The sequence below is a fragment of the Carassius carassius genome, chromosome 24 (assembly GCF_963082965.1).
Source record: "Carassius carassius chromosome 24, fCarCar2.1, whole genome shotgun sequence".
In the NCBI taxonomy this organism is placed as follows: Eukaryota; Metazoa; Chordata; class Actinopteri; order Cypriniformes; family Cyprinidae; genus Carassius; species Carassius carassius.
The window spans coordinates 23998436-24020866 of record NC_081778.1 but is presented as its reverse complement, the minus strand read 5'-3'; the positions used below and the strand labels follow the sequence as shown (position 1 = coordinate 24020866).

The 22431-nt window shown below is 38.6% G+C and overlaps 1 protein-coding gene across 1 annotated transcript; it reads left to right on the top strand.

The window, feature by feature from the left end:
• Nucleotides 1-1236: 1236 nt before the first annotated feature.
• Nucleotides 1237-21169, top strand: LOC132103244 (serine/threonine-protein kinase 40-like). Its single transcript, XM_059508194.1, has 11 exons — nucleotides 1237-1474; nucleotides 4135-4258; nucleotides 4635-4720; nucleotides 5817-5960; nucleotides 7110-7334; nucleotides 10487-10539; nucleotides 14169-14284; nucleotides 16583-16727; nucleotides 16872-16991; nucleotides 17243-17327; nucleotides 17679-21169. Exons 2-11 carry the CDS (start codon nucleotides 4144-4146, stop codon nucleotides 17895-17897), a joined length of 1308 nt encoding a protein of 435 aa, XP_059364177.1. The 5' UTR covers nucleotides 1237-1474; nucleotides 4135-4143; the 3' UTR covers nucleotides 17898-21169.
• The last annotated feature ends 1262 nt before the right edge of the window (nucleotides 21170-22431 follow it).

Here is a 22431-nt window from a genome sequence, read left to right as displayed (position 1 = left end):
GATAGATAGATAGATCTATAAATAATATTAAAATAAAACAAATTATAGAATAATAGATATTAATTTGACACATTTTTTTTTATTATAACCTATTCCAGTTTAGCCCTTATTCCAAGAACATGAGATGGTTATTTGAAGGAAAGTAAAGAAATAGAGGTATTGAGACAGACTATAAATGCTATGTCCATATGTTGTTGTAAGGTGTGCACTCGTGAAATTGTCCTTGCAGCCTTTTTCAAATCCACTACTTCTTTATTAGACAAGTACACTAGTGAAATATGATTCACAGTTTCCTCCCCACACACTGTGGGTTGGCAAATGTTTAGCCACAGGCTTATAAAAGTGTGTTTTAAAGCAAAGGCCATGCTGAGTCAAGACAAGAAGACAGCACAGCCTTAAATCAGCTACTGCCCTTTAAAACATTCTCTGTTTGACATGCAGCTCTGGACCAGCCCACTGAATTGAAACCTGCTGTTGTGGGTGAAGCTGGTTAAGTGTTGGGGGATCTAAATTTGGATATGATTTCAAGGATCTTGTGCATGCAACAAACCCCAGAGGTTTGCTGCACTCTCATGAACAGAGGTCGATTATTTTTTTATCCATTTATTTACTCTTTAACCTGTAATCCATATGTCATGTTTATTTCACCTGACACTGATCCTTGAGACACATCCCACTGCAGTATCTTAAAGTACCAGCGTTTCAAAGAAGATTCCTTAACACAAATGCTACATATTTTTATTGATTTTCTTTATTTTAGCAAAATGAAGACATATGGCCTAATATGGCTCATAACCTTTAAACCCACCTGTCCTCAGTTAACTCGGAACTTTAATATTATATTAATACACATGCATATTTTAAAGAAACATTACTGTGACGGAGCTGAAAAAAAAACTTTGGCATCAAAAGATTATTCACTGAATAATATAAATGTGTCTATCAAGTTTCATTAGTACTGCTTAGAGTCAGTTTTTATTTATTATTTTCGTTTATGGCGACTGATTTCCATCCTAATTCTTCTTCTTCTTCTTTTTTTTTTTTTGTTTAAACAAAACTGCACATTTATCAAAACTTAAAAAAAAGTTATGCAGTACAAGCAGCCTACTCTACTGCTCATTTACACAGTGCGTACGTTTATCATTCCACACTAAGCGAAGAATGCCAATCTCAAGAACGCACGTAAAGGGGCGGGAACACCAAACATAATTTTCTATTGGACGCGCCGATCCGTCACTCACAGCATGTGCGTCATTTCCGTTGTCAGGTGGTGCTGCTATGGAAAGATGTGATCAGTTGTCCTAAGAAGGCTTTTCCCTCAAAACCCCTGTCGGTAATCGTGAAATTTCTCCAGTTCGCTTGAAACAAACCGCTTCGTGGTGGAGTGTAAATGTCGGTGCAGCCCTGCTGAACATTTAATCGGCCCGAAATGAGTGGAAATTAGTGTACGACAGAGGATTCCCTCGGCGGTTTGGTAAGTTGTTAAATGGCCCGACGTTCGACTGAGGAGATTTTCACTGTCCGTTAAAGGGACACGGTGAACTCATTGGCCTTCTGGGTTTGAATTTCGTCTTGAAATTCAAATCAACGATTAAATTGTCGTATTTTAAATATGTTGCGATATAGACTGTATATGCAGGAATACAAAGAAAAATAAGCAAGTTTTCGCTTGCAAATGCTAGACCATTCGATTAGGCTCGTTGTATTAATAAGAGCGCGAACTTTGTTTCTTACACACGCGTATTAAAGTCAAATATATTAGTGATCATTGTTATAATCTTACTTGTAACGTTAGCTGGTTGGCAATGTACGTTACGCCGTGTACTCTGTTATCATCACATTGCAGTGTTCCTGTCTCTATTCCCTCTGCTGTCATTTTAACTATAAATGGAATCATTAGTCACTTGTTTTTACACACCAAAAATCTTAGACATCCAAATATCAAACGATACGTGTGCAAAAACGCGCATCTGATAGGGGTTGCATCAAGCTGCCAGTCGGCGCTCGGAGGTTGCCAGGTTCTCAAGTTTGCGTGCAGTGACAGCTAGTATATTGTTAGATCTAATAAAATATTAAAATGTTCTGCTACTGAGGGGATCAGAGCGTTTAAATCATGCAGGGATGATATTTCGCTTCTCTGATGACTTTGATGTTTGTATAATGCCATAGGAGGACCACGGTCACAGTGCATCAATTCAGTCTGATGAATGCAAAGCAGTATGAGTAATCCTTCGTATAACACTATTTCATCATCATCATGTTGTTATTGTTAAAGTGATGGTTCACCAAAAAAAATGAAGGTTTGGTCATCAGTTAATTATGTTTTAAAAACCTATTTAATTTTCATTAGTTCAATTGAACACACAAGATTGTTAATATTAGAGACGTATTACGTATTAGCAACGTTTTTTTCTCGCTCTCGCTCTCTCTCTCAACTCTCAATTACAGAGGAAGTGAATGTTTACTTGTACCGTCTAGCATCTCCTTTTCTGTTCCACAGAAAAACCTCTTGTTTGATTCAAGATTGTATGCATATGTGCATGTAATTAAGAGAATTTAAACTGCATTCAGGTCTGGCATGACATAAATTATTACAGATGGTTTAAAACCGACCATGGAGTTTTCTTTTGTTTTTTTTTTTGTTTTTTGAGGTTGCAGGTCACGTTCACATTCTTGATTGAGCCAATGCAGAGACATGGTCTTTGCAACAAGGCATGGTGCTTTAAAGATGTCAGATCTCCAATAATGCATGTCAAAAGGGTTGATGAGAAAGCAATCATGTCTCTCACCCCCGTCTGTCACATTGTCAACAGTCTTGGTCCAGAAAGACAAAAAAAAAAACTAAACGTGTGAAATGATCTGCGATAACTGCCAACTGTACCCCCTCCTACGTCCTCGAGTCAAGCTGTGATCTGTTGCAGAATTACATTTCAATGTCTGTTTCATTCAAAATTACTATGCGACCAAGCTTATAGCTTAAAAGTGAATCACAACTGTCTGTAATTCAAAATTCGGATGCCATTTGAGTCCTAATTTGCATGTATTTGCTATTAGAGCACATTGATTGTCATTGTATGAATGGGATTTCATGCCCAGTCTCTGTATTGTCCCTTAATTTAAACAGAGTTGAGATTGATTTTGAAGAGCCCAAGGGGTGCAGAACTGTCCGCGACACTAAATGCACTCTCTCACCCCCCGCTTGCGTTGTGATATGACGTCTGGAGGCTGCTTTTGTCACACTGCCATTGGTGTCAAACAGCAGCATTTCATATTTCTGACAAATTGTCACCAGTGCAAACTCCAGGGCTTGTGTGAATCATGCTGTATCCATCCGTAGCAGCAAATGTCTTTCTGTAGAACCACAGAAACGATAATCAGATTCTAGAAGAACCAAACACAACAAGCTGGCGTTCTCTGAAATAAGCCCTTTATCCTGAATGTTTGACCATAATTAATGCACTTCGTGTGATATCTGAATGTGTTTCCTCTCAAAGCAGTTCTTGTTGCAGGCCAGTCAGTATTGCAATCTTGTAATATGCAGATTACGCCATAGAGATTTGCAGATAAACCCATGCAGATTAAGGAACGGAAGGATTACAAATAGTAAAGGGGAAAACACGAATTGCAACAGCAGATTAAATTGCAGTTCAAGATTCATTGGTTATTTTAGTCAATTTGAGATCAATTGGTGCTGAACAGTTGCCTTTCTTGAGTGAGTTGTGGATGGTGGCGCTGTTTGTGAATGGGACGCGATCATGGAAGTCACATCATCAAATCACATCTGCTGCTGATCTTTTCTCATGCAAATGGCACCTGATGGGTTTTCATTCAAACAGGGGCAGAGGTGTTAATGGCGCCTGACTGTTGTGAGGTGTCTAAGAGAGGGCTTGACTCTTGCTAGATCACCTTCCACCACCTGTTATTTGCTCACTTTATAACGAACACTTTGGTGGTGGTGTAAACTGAAAGACCTCATTGGATTGGCTATTGTCCCTCAAGGCAACAATGGAATGCGTGTCATGGGTTTCTTTGTTTGGATGCGTTTTTAGTTTTTAGTCTAAAAGTCACATTTGTCTGGTTGCAAGTAAGGTTGTTTTATCAATCGAGTATTAACACTTCCTCAACCCTTTTCAGATCTGCAGAATGTCTAAACGACGTGCTTCGGACCGAGGGGCCGGAGAGTCTTCCGGCAGACCCAGCAAGCTCCTTTGTCCTGGGATATCTGGCAATGCTAAAAGAGTCGGTCCCTTTGTTTTAGGTAAGCTGCCTAGGGTAATGCAAGTGAACCTTCAACACTAGCCCTATGTTTTTGTGTTTTAATGCAGCTGAGAGGAGGAGGAGGTGGTATAAACTCCGTTCTGAGGCCTCTGTTTGAAAAGAATTGCAGAGATGTTTTAGATTGACAGCTTCACTTCTGAATCTGCAGGTCTTTCCCTGTATGCCTCTATCACACTGCCATCTTGCCTTTTGAAATGCATCCGTCGCAGTTGGAAATAGCAATGTGACGTGGTAGTGCAGGGTGCTGTGATAACAGTGTTTATGATTGGCCTCAAAGGGAATTGCTGTGCTCTGTACTGAGAACACCTTTTGCATTTGTTCACACATCTTTTCTTTATTCCTCCCCATCTCAACAGGCCCACGGCTGGGAAACTCTCCTGTGCAGAGTATAGTGCAGTGTCTAGCCAGAAAAGATGGGACAGATGATTTCTACCAGCTAAAAGTAAGTACTTTTTTTAGACCTTGTTTACATGGGTGTTAACATCTTGGGGGAGCACAAGTGGTCAGGCGAGTTAGATCACCATTTATATCTGCCACCAAATTCATGTCCTGTGACACAATGTGATCAGATTGCATGGGGGGGTTGTATGATAGATTATACTGTAATAAAACTTTGGAGCTGAATCAGTTATTAAAAGATAAAAAGTTTTTTTTCTTTCTTTTTTTTTCATCTTATTCTCACAGAGACTGCATTTATTTGATAAGATACAGTAAAAACTATTAATAGTTTAAAAATGATTAGTTTTTTTATTATTACAATATCTGTTTTCTGTTTCAGTATATTTTCAAATGTAGTTTATGCCGTTATTTTGCTTAATATTTTTGTGGAAATTTTCAGGATTCTTTCGATGAATAGAAAATTCCAAAGAACTGCATTTTTTTATGCATTTTATTATAAATGTTCTAAAATTTTTAATGACAAGTTGATGTGTTTGTTCAGTGAAACTTTTTAAAGATCTTCATTAATTGGAAAAAGTTTTTTTTGTCCCCTTTTAAAAATTTTGGGGGTATTTGATTAGCCAAAGTGGCATTTAAAACCAGATGTGAGGTGATACAGAAAAAAAACGGTTTTCAAAACCCCTCCCATGTGAATAATGTCCTGACCAGGGAAGTGAGACTGCTTCTGAACACAAAAGCCCCTGTGTCTCGCTCACTGTTTGCATGAACCTTTGACCTGCCTCAACAAATCTTCACAATACTGTCCAATTCATGACCAACTATGGTTCAGAGATGACCATCAGACATCTTTGTTTATGCACCAGCCTGTTAGTGGTGGGGCTTGAAAGAAAGGTGCTTGTCAACCTGGAGTCTAACCTTTTAACCCCACTCTTCCATGTCTAGTGTCCCTCGGATGGTTGTCCAGATGTGTTGAAGGATATGTGAGAGACTTATCTTTGTCCCCTCTGTAGATAAAGTCTTTAATGGACCCTCTGTATTGCCTCAAGATCATTGATAGCTTAGTATGTCATCACAATGAAGATAAGAGACTCCCAGAATCTAGTGGTGTGGTGTCTTCTTACCTTCGACCTTTGTTGTAGATTCTCACCCTGGAAGAACGTGGGGACACAGCAGGGGAGACACAGGAAGAAAGGCAAGGGAAAATGCTCCTGCATACAGAGTATTCTTTATTGTCACTGCTCTCAAACCAAGAAGGAGTGGTTCACCATCACGGCCTCTTCCAGGTAAGACCAATTATGAGTAGCTTATGTGTACAATGTGTCATTACAGTTTCTTAATGTCAGTCACAATGCTTTAATTGGAATTGTTTGGCATCTTAAACATCATTGATGCGTCATGATTCTTTCTCAAATGCTTCTGGTTTGAGCCACACAAATTCATAATATTTATTAATTATTAATAATTATGAAAAAAAAAACATTTTTTCATACATTTTGTTTAAAAAAAAAACAAAATTGTCCACAGGACAATTCCTATAGTCTGAAAGCATTTCATTTTTTTTTTTTTAAATCTTCTAGGTTATTATACCAGTTATTTTTCTTTTGATTAGCAGATCAGAGTACACATCTGTCCACAATCCACCTTAACTCGTCAAAGATTTGTCTGTCAAAATTGAAATGCACAATAGACTTGTTTTGGAGTCTGGCTATGCCTCATTAAATCAAAATTGAATCGATTTGTGAGATGCCTAAATATTCCCTCCCGTACTGTACATTCTCATTCCCACAACTTAATTTGTTCTATCATTGTTCCTTCAGTTGTTTTCCTTTTCATCACAAAGGGCTCACAGTGACTCACCACTTACTTTCTCTTTGAGCAAGACGCTTTCTTTTTTACTCTTAAAGTTTTTAATCTATATCTAGACCTCTCCTTTCTTTCCTGGTGGAAATCGGCTCCAGAACAAGCTGTACTGTGCTGTCAGGGCCATTCATTGAAGCTTGCAGTATTGATTGGCTTATTATAGCTTCTCTCTAGAGTGGGCCAGTTAATTATGGATCGCCTCTTGTGTTCAAAGGCACAGTCATTGCAAACACAAACCACACTGCCGATCGATTCATGGCCCTCTTTTGACCCCAGTCTCAGGTGACTGAAGGAGGGCTTTCATCATTCAAGCTGTTGCACATGGCGAGGCATACAGGAAGACCGCTGCTGTGCTTTCCTGTACTACCAGTCCATTACCGTCATCTTGTTCTTTAAACCCTGTATTTTCTTCTTTAGCTCCATTCAAAAGCTTAGGCTAATCGTTCTGTTTGCTTTGTTGCACATTGTTAAATGCACCCCTGGGCTGTCTGAGGTAAAGTCTTTTATGCTGTCCCATTATTCTCTGCAAAAATCTTTTCTAAGGCATTATCTCTTCCACATCTCCATCTCAGGACCGCTCCTGTGAGATTGTCGAGGACATGGAGGCCAACAAAGTGCGAAAGATGAAGAGACGAATCTGTCTGGCGCTTGACTGCCTCTGTGCCCACGACTTCAGCGACAAAACTGCCGACCTCATCAACCTGCAGCATTACGTCATCAAAGAGAAGCGACTGAGTGAACGCGAGGCCATTGTTATTTTCTATGATGTGGTGAGAGTGGTGGAGGCATTGCATAAGGTGAGCTGCGAACTGCTTTTAAAGTATGAGTTTTGTAGTAAAAAGTAAAATGAGTTTTGCTGCGAACTGCTTTTAAAGTATGAGTTTTGTAGTAAAAAGTAAAATGAGTTTTGCTCCTATGAAATCAAAATTGTCTATTTTTTCTTGACAACTTTCTTAATGACACTAGAAATAACAAGGTCAGGAGTTTGTATTTCAAGGAATGCAGGAATTGACAAAATATCAGTTAAAGGTACAGGTTGTAGGACCTGCCACTAAAGGGCGTTGTACCAAAATAATAACAATCGCGTGTTTTGATGACGCTAAGAAAGAGCGTGGAATGATGGGATTTGTTGTCTTCTACCCAACCGCTGACGGCCATCAATCAGACGATATGAAAATGATTACCACTTGTTAAACAAATATATACATTCATGTACATTCAGACACAATAATTGGGCGTACATAGCAAACGCGAGTTCAACGATTTGCGCGTGTAGATTACATACAAAGTCAATGCAAAGACGCAATCAGACTATGGATCAGATGCGTCCTCGCGCGGGTCTAGAGAGACGATGCCCCGCGTTTGGCGTTTATGCCCCATAATACTAATCTTGTTGATCGTTATAATAGCATACGTTTTCTGTAAAGATACGGATCAAAACAACTCACCTGTCGAGTAAAACACAAGCAAGATCGCCATCTCTTTCTAATTGAAGTTTGTCGTGAAGCTCTCTCCATCTAGAAATTCCAACACCGATATTGATCCTCGCTCTTGCTCTCCTCTTGTCCCAAACTCTTCTTGTGTCATTTGGTTGGCCTTTACGTTTACGGGAGCGGTCTTTGTTGACGGAACCAGCGGCAGACGGTAAACAGTAATTATGTTCCATAAGGCCACTCTTAAAAATAATCTTGTTTGCCGTTACCTGACCGACTAAATTTTTGTTTTTGCCTTTAGTCCGACCGACTTTTTTTTTTTACTCCTCAAACAACTAATACAAAAGCAATAAAATAACATGAATTATATTTTAGTAAGTATTGTAAATATATAAATTGCCTAGGCCTACATACAAAAGAAGGCTACGTTCTTTCTTTAAAAAAAAACCCATGACGTAACCTATGTTTACATGGATGTCACACTATGGCCTGTGCATTCGCTTCATCTCATAATCTCATTCACTGTCAGAGTCAATGGTTCGCGCTTGGTAATGATGGCTGCGGCTGCAGTAAACAAAATGTTTGCGGTCACTGTTCAAAATCATACGGGTTCGGGCACCATAATACATCAAAAAATTTAATTAAAACAGCTCGACACCGCTTTAACTTGGCACGAAGTTCTGGAAAAACTGTGCCCAGATCTTTTCCCATCCCATCTCCCGTCTAGTCTAAAACTTCGAAAATCGATTGGACCAACCAACGCAAGTTTAGAAACGAAAATAGGAAATTGATTTTAACGGCCTTATCGGAGTGCGTCCAGTTGTTGTTTTTTGGAACACACGTCACACAGCTACTGCAGCTTCAGACACACGCATAACAGCAAATAATACTTCTGCACAGTGTTTTTCTTTTTACAACAGAAATGTGAATTCTGCAGGGATTCAGACAGTCATGCATACAGATTCGGGCTAGAATCGCCTACGTATTCGATTTTTTTTCTTTTTTGTTGTTGTTGACATTTCTAATCGTAAACACAGCCATGTTGAAGCCTTGTTTTTTGAGGATGTTGCACTCCTGTTTGTCATTGTGCACGTAACTTCACGCCAATAAATCATCAGAAATATTGGTGTTTACCAATATATTGAATCTTTACATTCATCCTGCCTGTTGTCCGTGGATTTACCTATATTTGGTTTTATTTGCTGTATAAAATGCATCTAGACATGCTAAATTGATTTTACAATCGATTCAATGAACACTTGTCTCTCAAATCAAACAGAATTTTTTTTTAAAAGTGACAACCCAAGAAAGCAAAGTAAACAGTCTCTCATTTGTAGGTTGCATTGATACGTAGCGGTGGATGCAATTAAAACAATATAACAGTACCTCATTTTTTTTTCTTCTCACCTGAAATTCATGCAATAAACATATTTTTGACAAAGATTTCAATTTGTTTGTGGTCTATATAGCCTGCATGAAAATGAGGTTTGCAATGATACGCCCGAAGGCACGGGTTGAAGACCCAGTCAGTGACGTCACGATATGCTAATTTGTTTAAATAATACCTACGTAATCACCATCACCAAAATGTTACTTTTTCTTTTTACATTGAAACTTGAAAAAAATATATAGACCTACCTACCGACCTTTTTAAAAAAAAAATTACTTTTACTGCAAACCAAAATATTTTTAAGGATGGCCTAAATAAGTAACACAATCCACCATAAAACGTGCAAGAAGTAAATAAGGAACTGCTTGAAGCAAGCTAGTGGTTTGCTGGACGCTAGATACTACTTCCGCATTTGTCCACGGCACTGCCCCGTGTCACTGTTTAGAATGGGAATTTTCTCAAGATTTACAAGTAGTTGAAAACATTAGAAATATTGTTAGTAATCAGCTGGACAAAATATATAACACTAGCCTAGTGGCTTTTGGAGATTTTACTGCAAATATCTTACAAATTGTACCTTTTAATATATATAAATTGATGTTATTTTAGTAGTATTTATATACTATTATTATTTTCAATTATTTTAAGTTTTAGTAGTTTTATGTTTTTGTAATTTTTTTCATATAGATTTAAATTCACTTTTATTTCAGGTTTAGTTTTACTAATTTTAGTAGTACTACAACTTAAATGTTTATTTCAGTTAGTTGCCATGGCAACATTTTGATGTAATTTTCAGTCACCAAAAATATTTCTAGTAGTTTTAGCTAACAAAAGCACTTGAATAAATGTCATTTTTACAATATTTATTTATTTATTTTTCTCATTTTTGGCTCATTGCTACCAAACTCCTTCACTTGCAACTACCTGCTGTTTTCCCCTTGATAATATGAAGTCATGCAATTCTTTTTCTAATTTAATATTTAGCTTTATTTGGAACTTTGTCATATTCCAGAAGTAACATGGTTGCACATGATATTTTATGTTTACTGTGTGATTCATACTGTCGAAAGTGTAGCCCATATCTTTAGGTAAATATAGTAACTGTTCACTGTTTTTGCCTTTTTAGAAGAACATCGTGCATAGAGACTTGAAGCTTGGAAACATGGTGCTTAATAAAAGGTAAGACTTCTTCCTCCATTTTTCTTTTACCTGCTGTGCTGGTGGAGTTTTCTGTGTGCTCAGCCCTCTGTTGGGGTTTCATGAAGCACTGTCTGGCTCTATTGACCTCTCTCCTTTTGAGCACTTAGTGAGAGTGGGATTCATCCCCACAGGATGAAAAGGGAGGGGTAGGTAGCAGTGGGAAGCTATCCCGGTTAAAAAGAGTAGGCATGGAACGTGCCCCCGTTTCATTCCCTGGAAAAAAAGTATAGAATGATGGAGCCAGGGAATGGGGGCGGGTGGGTGATGAAACCGCACATGCTGGCTTGAAGGCATCTGAGGTCGGCAAGCATTGTGAATTGGATAGGCCTAGTGGAATTCCCAATCCCTCATCCATAAAGACCCTTCTCCAAACACCATATGCGCCACGTGTGTTTTCTGCTGCTTGTGGAACTGGTATGCTTTCCAAAGTTCTGTTGTCTTTGTCATTTCAAATGTCCCCAGGAATGAGAGACTCACTGACTAATTGAAAATCCTCAGTTCTGCCTGTCACATTTGCCAGCATGTGCTGCTCACTGCTGAGTTCTCACATATTGTAGTTCGGTCACATAAGTGCACAGCTTGTCTAATTATGAAACCTGTCACACCAGATAAGCTCAGTGGCGTGTGTAGTAAGAGGAGGAGTGGAGCCTGTTTTTTTCGTCTTCACTACCTTTTCTCATCTCTTTACGGGTAACTGTACTTCTTGCGTCCTGGCTTATTGAATTGAAGGTATGCATTATGTACCTTTTTTTTGCCATTAAGCCCTTTAAGTATTTTTGAGCAAATGAGCATAAGCAAATTGATTAAAAAAACATTAAAAAGAAAATCCTTTTTTGGATGGTTTTTACAAGTAGGCATTCAAGGAAGAGCATGTGTCATTGTGGTTATTTCTGTGTTTTTTGCTCAGAAATTCACCTGGCAACTTGGTGGGCAGAATTTAGAGTTTATTTATAGATGTATATCTCCATAAAATTACTAAAGCTGGGTTTTGCACTTAGAATGTTAAAAGGTAAATGTCAGAGCTGTGGCAGTGCAGTCTTGCTTGAGGAGAATTTCCCATCCCGCTTCCTTTCTCTTCTAGTCCTGTTAATTTAAAAAGTGACAGGAAAGCAAAAATAAAATGATACAAATTTAGCTAGGCTAAAAATAAAATAGCTTGGTAAACTACCAAGAAGCGACGTAACATCTCAGAAAGATGTTGGGAAATCTGAAAATTGAGTAACACATTGTTTCAGTGCATTTGTGCGTGGATTTTTGTGTCATTGAGTCGAGCATTTTATGCCTGTTCCACGGGAGTCAATTAACAGGATAGGCATGGACCGGTATATCATTGCTGAACGAAAAAAGAAAACATCCACACATACCCTCATTTGTCACTGGACCCTGTGGTGATGAAACCGAGCAGTCTGGTCTGTCTGCTTTAGTTCAGCAAGAAAGCAGAACACCATGTCCCAGCTGGAGATAATACAGCCCTCTGCCAAAGGACCCATAGCTCAGAGCTGAGTCACACTCGTGTAATGCTGGCAGAGCTCTTGCTCTTTAATTCTGCAAATACCCATCTGATTCTACTGTTTGTGTGACCCTGCCCAGCCGGCAGAGTGTTGGCTTTGTGTAGAATGGAAAGTACTTGGTATTAGTCATTATGTGTGTGTGTGTGTGTGTGTGTGTGTGTGTTTTGTTGACAAGACACTCAGGCTTTCAAAACTGACTGTCGAATCTGGTAGTTCTAATCGACCTGTGCAAGCATTGTTTATCCTCAACATTTTGTCAGTAACTACCTGTAGTGCAGAAGCTTCGCTCATATTTCACAAGCATGTGTTCCCATTACTTCATACTAGTTTTCCCTCCTTCACAGCTTACACACTCCGCTCTTCAGGGAGCACCATATGGCTGTCACCATCAAGACTCTATAAAAGTGAACAAATTGCCTGATCTGTACATTTGCTTTCACCATTAGCTTTGTTCCTCTTGCAACACTGCTTGCCCAAGCAAAGGAACTCCAATACCAAACAATTGCACCAAAATCCCTCATTTCAGCATCAAGACTTCCTCATGTGTTGAAACTATTTTTCCCATAAACAGGCTAATTTTAGCAGGAGTGAGAGACTGGGAGGCTTCTGGTCTCTTCACATGTGCGGGAAGAGGAGAGTGAGCAATGAGAATGTCCTGAGGAGAAATGCTTACTGACTCTTTTCGCTTGGGAACCAAGGCACATGGTCATGATGAAGCCAGACAAAAGCTTATATTAAGGCTAAAACTATTAGAATGATGAACACTAGCTTGAGATGGGCGCAAATGCTTAGACAATAGGAGCAGTAACATTTGAAGTGGTTGACGCCACATGAAACTACAGTGCAAAAAAGGTGCAGTTATGCCATACAAGAGAAAACCAATGAAATTGGATTAGTTTGCTTCATGTAACCATTATTAAACAAAACTTTTGAATTGATTACGTAAACTTTACCGAATCATCAACGATTTGTCCTCTAGTGTGATGTATCTGGAGCTTAGCAGATCCAGTTCATGCATGAAAATATTGTTGCATTTGATTTGTTGTGTTTGATAAATTGGCTATTAATGCAACATTAAAAGTAAACTGAAATTGAAAACTACAAACATTCGTAACTGGTAAAGATGCAATGTAAGATGGAAAGACTAAACGTTATTTCCACATAGTCCATTGTGACTAATAATTTTTTTTTCTTCTAATCTAATTTAATCATGACCCTCCTTTTTAAATGAAGATGGTAATCAGCAGTAAGAAACTCTGCTGGGAAAAATCAAGCTTCAGGAAAGGGCCTGTTTGTAACTATTAAGCATAAGTGTGACAGGGTGTGAAAGTGAGAGTGTAACTGGGGAAGCATGGGAAAAGAGGATGTAGCTGTAGTGGTGTTTTTTTTGTTTTTTTTTCAGCTGTGACTGTGTGAAATCTCACATTTAAAGGTCCCCAAGTTCAGCTCTATCAGCTGACGTGTTAGTTTTGCTCACTGTAAATGTGAATGCATTTTTTTATGTGAAAGTGTTTCTATGTGTGTTAGAGTGCTTGTTTTCATTGCCTGTCACTTAAAAAAAAAAGGGTCGTTCTTTCCTTTCTGAGGTGCAAAGATTAGTCATCTACAAGCTTGTGAGAAGCCACAGGTGACTCACTTGTTTGTCAAGTGGAGTCACGGTGTGTTCTGTCATGTTAGGTTCTGCTTTCTGAAAGGCAGAATGGCTCCCTGCCACAGATAAGATTTAATGACATAGACAAAAATATCAGAGGCATGTTTGTGCAGATACAAACACGACTTGCCTAACAACAGTTAGTTTCGTTTTGAAATGCATGTATAGTGTAAAGTTTTTTTTTTTTTATGTATACACACAGGTATATATCTCTTGTATTTCACTAATCCAACCAGTAGGAATGAATTGAATATCAAAGTCATAACAGATTTAAAGGAAAAATATTTTTGATGTCGTCTGATGTTACCTGACTCCTTCCCCTATAACCATCAGCTCTGTATTTTTATTTTAATTCCGAGAGAATTTATGCCTTTTCTTAAGGACAAGCTAGGTTATAATGTCCTTTACGTTGTTGTTTGACATCATTGGTGTTTTGTGTGCTGCAGGACCCATCGGATCACCATCACAAACTTTTGCCTTGGCAAGCATTTGGTGAGTGAGGAAGATCTGTTAAAGGACCAGCGAGGCAGTCCAGCCTACATCAGCCCAGATGTCCTGAGTGGTGAGGATTGTGTGTGTGATTCACATGACTCACCCTCCATGTCACCACTGTAATCAAAGCTCATAAACACAACCACCTACACAGACCTAATCAGGACAGCAGTCACAAACTTTCAGCATGGATGAGCAATAGACAGGTTTATTAAAGTCATTACTTGTGTTGTGTGCCGCAAGACTTGACCTGTTAGCTCATCAACGTGCGAAACTCTTCCCTTAAGCTCGTTGTCATGGCCTCGAGCAGATCTCAGCAGTGAGACGGATCAAATAAACAGCGGTTGTTTCACGAGGTGTATCTTTCCAAACAATCTCTCTCTTTCTGTGCGGAATTGAAGTTCAACTCAAGTGATGTAATTTCATTACAAGGGACTAGCTGCTTATCTTGTGTCAAACGTTTATGTAGCATGGTCCAGTTACTGAATAGTCAACACGCTAAAAGTATTTTGACCTTTTTTGGTTTCACAAACTTAAAAGTGGCTAGTCTGTATTTATTTTTTGGAGATTAAAAAAAATCAGCATGCTACAGTTGCTGTCCATAAAGATTAGCTTGAATTTTAACCTATAATATTCCTTAATATCATATGATAAAATTATATTAAATTAATATTTATTTTAACACATTTATAATCCTAAAAGATGTATTATTTAATATTAAATATTTCCATTGTCCTTCTCACATTGTAATTTAAGGGGTCATTTTTATTTTGTACTGTTCTCTGATGTCTACTTATGATATCAAGATTTTTTACATAAACCAATATCATGATTTAAAAGTAATGGATTATTTTCTGTTTCCCGGAACGCAATGGTTTTAAAACTTACAGCATGTTTTTATAATACAATGACTTCTTATCAGTCAAAAGATTAGGGGAATTTTGATTTCTCAGGTCATTACCTCGTTACAAGTATAATTAAAATATAATGTAACTTTATGCCTCTCCTTAGATTTTTTTGCATTGCAAAGGGATTAGGATGAGGTATAAAGTATGTAAATACATTTATATGGTTAAAAAAAACGGTGTCTGTCTGAAACGCTTAGTATTTTGCTTAATTCAAAGACACCATCAGCTCAGTGAAAAATGTAAACGAAACAATGTGACGTTGATTTGTGTATAATTCATTCAATAACATTGTGTGCAGAGTGCTGTTTGTATGATACAAAGTTGAAGATCCCTGCTTTTAAATCATGTTTGTTTAGTTGACTAGCTAAAATATCAAACACCACCACCTTTCCAGAACTGTCTTTCATGTGTTTTCGGGGGTTTTCCAAGACTTCTATGGATGGAGGCTCTGGTAAGATGGTGCATTCCGAGCATGAATGTTAAATAGAGGTGCAGACGAGCTCTTGTTTGCGGTCTCCATTCACAGTAAAATGACAGAAAGAAACCAGGAGTAAATCAGCCGAATATGACAGCAGAACAAAGGGAGAGCTGCTTCAGTGAGTCATCACAATGAGTCATGCAGAGAGGAACTACACTTCCTGCTCTCTCTCCCTCTCTCTCTCTCTCTCCCTTTCTCTCTCCCTCTCACTATTTTTCCATCACTCACACTATTTTTCACTTTTTCATGCGTAGGGTCAAAGTAGAAGCAGAGAAAATGTGTACCTTACAGAAAAATATACCATACAAATCACGCTGTTTACCAAGCAGAAACTACCTAATTAACCCCTCTTTTAAAAGCTCCCATGACTCATTTTTACTCTTCTGGCACATTGCGTTCTGCCCATTTAGGGTGGTAAACAAAGTAGTATGAACAGGTTTTGGGGGACTTTAAAAGATTTTGAAACTATTGGTAGCATATGTTTTATATGTACACTTACATTCATTAGATTGAGATTAGATATATTTGATTAAAAGTGACAGAAAAGACATTTACAAAGATGCTGAAGGCTGAAATAATGGCTGTTAAAATGTAGACAAGTTGCAGTAGTTTTGGCATGCTTTTTAATTGTGCGTAAGCCCATCTTTTGACATTTGTTGTTCTTTTGTGTGTGAAGCCCCTAAGGTTAATCCAAGATGTATTACATGCAAGTGCTTCTTGAAACATGCTTTGGTTTTCTCTAGGTCTTGCCAAAGCAACAGTTTAGTAAAGTCAATAGCAACTGTTTACTTGTTTATAGCTAACTACCAGAAGAACGCGTCCTGTTTTAATTGCACAGACACTTAAATGTAAATCAATCGGGATTCATATGTACATTCTTGTGTAGGTTTTGTTACTCACCCAAGAGAAATTTCCAGTCTGCTTGAATAAGCAAACTGTTATAGAGCTGCTTGTTAAAATTGCACTTTGTGTTTCCATGTAGGTCGTCCATACCGTGGTAAACCCAGTGATATGTGGGCGCTTGGTGTGGTGCTGTTCACCATGCTCTATGGCCAGTTCCCATTCTACGACAGTATACCTCAAGAGCTCTTCCGCAAGATCAAGGCAGCAGAGTACTCCATCCCTGAGTGAGTCTCTCTATTATCTCTCTGTGCTTCAATTTTATCTTTTTTATTTTGTTTGGGGAGCTGTTCCTTTAACTGAAGACTAAAAAAAAATATTTTTGCAGATGGAAATGCTTATGTGTCTTTGCGCCTGTTTTATTTGTGCAGGGATGGGCGGGTATCAGAAAGTACAGTGTGTTTGATCAGGAAGCTTCTGATGCTTGACCCCCAGCAGAGACTTACTGCCACTGAGGTGCTCGAGTCTCTGAGCGCCATCATCGCATCCTGGTGCGTCTCATCTCTCATCTGAACTGAGATCAGCTTTATAGTTCCATTTTTAGCCGAGACTTCTTGTCAGAGTTTACAGAACATCTTAGGAATTCATGTGGTAGGGTGATGTCATTTTCGGTCAGTGATGTTGTCTCGCCACATTTTTGCAATTTTGCAAAAGGTGTCTGTAGATCTGAAAATTCCCATTTGTCATTGACTGATTTATTTATTTATTATTTTTTTTAATACATTACATTTTTTTGAAACAGGCAATCTGTGTCCTCGCTGAGTGGCCCTCTACAAGTGGTGCCGGACATAGATGATCAGCTTAACCACCCCGAACATCTTCAGGAGGTCAGGACCATTTCTAGGTGTTACAATAATATGAAAGGCCTTTTTTTTATGATTTTTCATTCTTTAAACTAGTCGTTTCAGTTTTACTTGGTATGTGTTTATATATACATTCAAACCTTTTTATTTTTTATGTTTTAAAGCCACTGCTTAATTACTGTTGTGTAAAATGTTGCATTAAAATCATTGTGGCCAATTATGTATGAACTGGCTTATTAACTTGTTCATGTTACTTGTATCTTATAAATATGGGCCAAAATATGTCGTCATGGACTACAATAGAAACTTCCTCTTCAAACTGCATTAACATGAGGTACTTTCTGGCAATGGAACGGTCTCTATCTGTCCCCCCAGGCGAAAGTGACAGAGGAGTCGTCTCAATACGAATTTGAGAACTACATGAGGCAACAGCTCTTGTTGGCGGAAGAGAAGAACACTATCCACGAGACCAAGAACTTCCTCAGCAAGAGGCATTTCGGTAACGTGCCTCCAGTAAGGCGCCTCGGCCATGATGCTCAGCCAATCAGCCCTCTTGATGCCGCAATACTGGCCCAGCGCTTCCTCCGGAAGTAGCACCGCCATTCTGCCCACAGACGGGGGTCCATTGGAGTGGAGTGAGCCATTGGAACTGGGCGCACACTTTTATGTACATTTGCGTGTGAAAGTGTGTGTGTGTGAGCATCCAGCCTGAGTCTTGCAGTCACAAACACAGGCCAAGGAACAGATCAGCACTCTGTTGCTCCATTCACTGGCCTAGGACACAAACTCTACCTAAGGCCGGCACACAATGAGACGCCAACATCATCTCCACCATGCCAATCCTTGCCCAAATCTGACACACACACACACTCTGTCTCTCCCTCTTTCTCTTTTTTCTCTCTCTCTCTCTCTCTCTCTCTCACACACGCACAGACACACACATTTTCAGCAATACCCCAACAGAATCATGTAGCAGATCACAGACAACCACCCTTTTCCCATCCACATCTCCCCCAGCACTTTTTACAGTAACGCCTCGGATCACATGATCAACCCTTTTGTTCTGGTCCCCTCAACCAGTTCGTCTGTTCCGCTCCCATCTGTATCTATGACTGCAAATCTACCTCTTACCATTTTTTCAGTCTCTCTGTTTCCTCCTTTCTTAGTCAGTTTCTAACAATGCTGTCCATTCTTATGAAAGCAGGACTAATTATATTGAGGGGAGACAAGCACAGGCTCAAGAGCATTAGCATTGTGGTTCTGTTTCAAAACCAGTGATTTTTATTTTTTTCTCACAATCTAAATAAGCTTCCCCCTCCTCTCCTACTAAAATGGTAGCATTTTAAGTAAGATTATTGTCTTTTTCCATTGAAGATGTTAAGTATCACAAGTTAGAAAGCTAAAAACCTCATATTACTGAAAACATAGCGCATGTTTCTCCTTCCTCTATTTGAATGGGTTTCTGTTGGCAGCTAGCATCTATGTCTGGATGCATACAACCAAAAGCATAACTTGGCATCCAAACCAGTGGATATGGTACATTTTTTTTTCCCTCTCTTGCTATCGGCCAATCAGTAGGCAGCAGAAAGTGCAAGATCACCATTTCCTGTGTATTCGACCAAATGGAAATGCACATTTAACCATGTGATATGCCACTACAGTGGACTCCTGAGAGCTGAGCTAGGTGGTACTTTTGTTGATTTTGGTGTGTGTCATGCAGGAACTCATCACAGGGCTCTGCTTAGAAAAAGATGAGATACGGGACAACTGGTGATGGGATGAAACTGTCAGGAAGTGGGGCAGCTGATCCGGCAGTCATGCGGAAGTCTAAGCCAAGATAAGCCCTGTAAGCACAGCCCTTAAGCCCTCCTTTCCTTTTGTGTCCCTCCGTCAAGAGCACTCACCCTCTGATAGCATGCCAAGTCATCAAAGTGCATCTTCTGCCATGTTCCGTATCTCCGGTGCTTTTGTTCCCCACACAGATTTCAGCTGCAGCTCAGGGATCGAAGATTGGCCGCTAGGGAACGTTTTTGGCCACAGTGATACAAAGAAACCAGTTGCATAGGGGATTGTTTCTTTTAGTTTTTCTTTTTATTCTCTTACCTACCACTCATTTCCATCTATGATTATTGAATGCTTCATGATCATCAAAAAGGAAATGCCATGAAACTCACTCCTCTCAATCTGTTTATTGTGTGAGAATATTGCAAGGAGATGTATTCTTAATGTCATTTGGCTTTTTTCAGACCTGTTTTAAGCTACCCCATGTCTATAAAGCATAACTGTGGGATATTTTGCCTTAGATTATCAACAGATTTTCAACTCAACCGTGAGCAGTGAATATGTACTTTTGATGCTAGAATATATCTTAGTATAATAGGCAGTTGGCTTACATGGACCTGTGGCTTAGTTTGCAATGCCTTTATGTTTGGCTCCACTCGTGTCATTAGGTGAAAATGTCATTCAGTACTGTAGATCTCTGAGCTTATGACTAGCTGCTTGGCTTGTCCTTTTAATCTCCACTTTAATTTCATCTTTTGAAGACGTACAGCCTGGTAGTATATCTGTACCTTTCGGTTTTCATTTTAATTTATTTGCTGTTTTTAATTCATCTGCCATGGTAAATGTAGAGATCATGTATCACTCAAAAGCATTGCTGTGATCTCTCACGTTTTTTCTTCTATCTTCAGTGAAGGTTTTGTTTTATTGTCTATCTTTTCCTTTTTTTTTATTCTTGAATAATTATTGCAACAATCCTGTCGGTATATTAAGCTACACTAATTAGGTGACTGACTTTGCATAGCTCTATTTTAAGTCAACTAAATTATCGTGCGCATTAGCATGACATGTAGAATCGATGTAGAGTTTATCTTGCTAGATAAGGATGAGACCGCACTCTGGCCAGTGTGAAAGACATTGTAATGGCGAATAGGCGTCAATAGTGCAAACCCCAGTGCAGGGTATTATTACTTTGAAAAATTGCACCAATGTTTCTACACAAGCCACGATTGAAAGCATTAGTTTTTCCCAACTCAATGTGAATATATTTGGTTGTAAAGCAGTATCGTAGTGGATAATAGGCGTGACTTGATGGAGAGGGACTTTTTGTGAGCAAATCAAAGTCCTTATATTAAAAAAGGAGTGCCTCAAGGCTATATGCTAGGTCCACGTAGAGTTCTTACGAAAGCCATTATATCATAGCAAATTTGTAGTTGCAATATGGCTGCGGTTGATGTGGTTGTGTAGTCTGTACCTAAAACCTAGATAAAAGAAATTAGTAAATTTTTGTTTAATATGCCCCCTACGTTAGTTACTGCAACCCCCTCGCATAGACCATTTCGTGATATCCAAATTCTGTCTGCAGCATGAAAAGTGTACGTTTTTTTGAACTCTGTATACAATTTCAAAGCAATTAAATTAGTGCATGATTCTAATTAGCAAGACATGTCACAAGATGCAGCAGAAATTGGAGTGGATGTGGGTATTGTGCAAATTATGAATACACCCAAAAAAACACAGACACTGCAAGGGAAGATACTGAAAGTTAAGTTTGGCTTAGATTTTATTTTCTTTTTAGGCCACTTTGTGCAGATGTTTCATAAATTGGGAGATTTCTCTTTAGAATTGTTACTTTTTTGCATCTTTTGCTAAAACTGGAAAATCTAAATCTGGTGTTAAACAAAACATGATTAAACCGGTCAAAAGCCTGAACATTTGATGTTGTAAGCTGCTCGGTTAGAATGGTGTCAAAGAAAAAAAAACTGGGTAATTGTACAGAGATGAAAAACAAATTTGTATAAAAGACATATTTTTGTACTTCATCAAATCTCTACATGCATGTCAGCAATAAACTTTGATATGGAAAATCTTTGCGTTTCTTGTGTGTTTGAAGTATGTTAGATTTTAATGTAAGTCAGTATGTAAGTCAGAGCAATTTTAGGTATACATTTTAGGTGCAGTCCTGCCCTCTTGTGGTAAACCTATGGAATGACATGCAAAACTTGCCCAGACAAATTTGATCTCTCATCTCAATATAAATTCAGTAGATTTGTTTGGATGATGTGATGAGTACAATTCTAAACTGTTTTGTTGCAATATCATCCTGACTAACCCTTAAGCTATAAACTTTTTTTCGTAAGCTTAAAAAGACAAATTTATTGATTTGTGTGCTCGCTTCATCAGTTGCTCATGTATTGCTCGAGTATCAACAATTCCCCTTTTACAGAAGTCTTTTACTCCAGCACGTTGTGTATTTGTCCTCATTAATCATCTGAATCCCTGTGTAGAGGTTTGAACTCAGAGCGGTTGCTTGTCATTATTCACCTTTCTCTCCTGAATTTAAGATGTCTTCCAGTTTGCCAGAATAAGCTTCAGTGTGAACCAAACTTTATTAATCAAGGCCTTGACATGTAGTACTAGTTTGACGCAAACATTGTAAGTCCAACACTTTCAAATACATCTCCCAAGAGTTGTAAAACCAACTTTAGCCTAGTTTACAAGCCGCTTATCTGTTGAAAGCATATTTTGACAGAAATCACTCCTTTAACATATTCAACTCATTAATCCTCTATTGTTGAGCGATTTTTGACCAGCAAAAACATTCACATGATGCACACAAGGCATCAATATGAGCTGTTGAATAAAACTGCTCACAAAGCAAATTCCTCAGCTGTTTGTTTTCATTTCGCTGTGCCGGTCCGTAGTGTGCTCAAAACAACATATGGGATTTACATGCAAGATGCAGAGCACTTTTTGGACCTCCTTTATCGATGATATGATTTGCTGTTAAAACATCATCAGAATGCCAAATGTGTTGGTCCTGTTCTTTTATAAGACTGTTGTAACTGTCCACCTGGGGTTAATGTAGCAAATTTGAAGTGTTTGATAAATTGCTACCCTGGGGTTCAGCACTAGTTTTTTGACTCCGAATCATCATTAAATGTGTGAACCACTATGCCTCAATGGCCATATTGAAAACAGAAAACAGTGCAGGCTAACTCAAGACACGGGGTTAAATTGGAGACATTTGTAGTGAATGCTTTGGTGTGGGTTGTGAAGCTGTTGCGTACTGCATTCATTAAAGTTTCCAATCTTATGATAACCATTCTAGTCTTATGAAGCTCAGTTG

What these genes read in the sequence shown, in the direction of transcription:
- LOC132103244 (XM_059508194.1), top strand. Translation starts at nt 4,144, where the DNA reads ATGTCTAAACGACGTGCTTCGGACCGAGGGGCCGGAGAGTCTTCCGGC. An exon ending in ATGATTTCTACCAGCTAAAA is followed by an intron (nt 4,721 to 5,816) that starts GTAAGTACTTTT and finishes CCTTTGTTGTAG; the next exon opens with ATTCTCACCCTGGAAGAACG. An exon ending in TGGTGGAGGCATTGCATAAG is followed by an intron (nt 7,335 to 10,486) that starts GTGAGCTGCGAA and finishes TTGCCTTTTTAG; the next exon opens with AAGAACATCGTGCATAGAGA.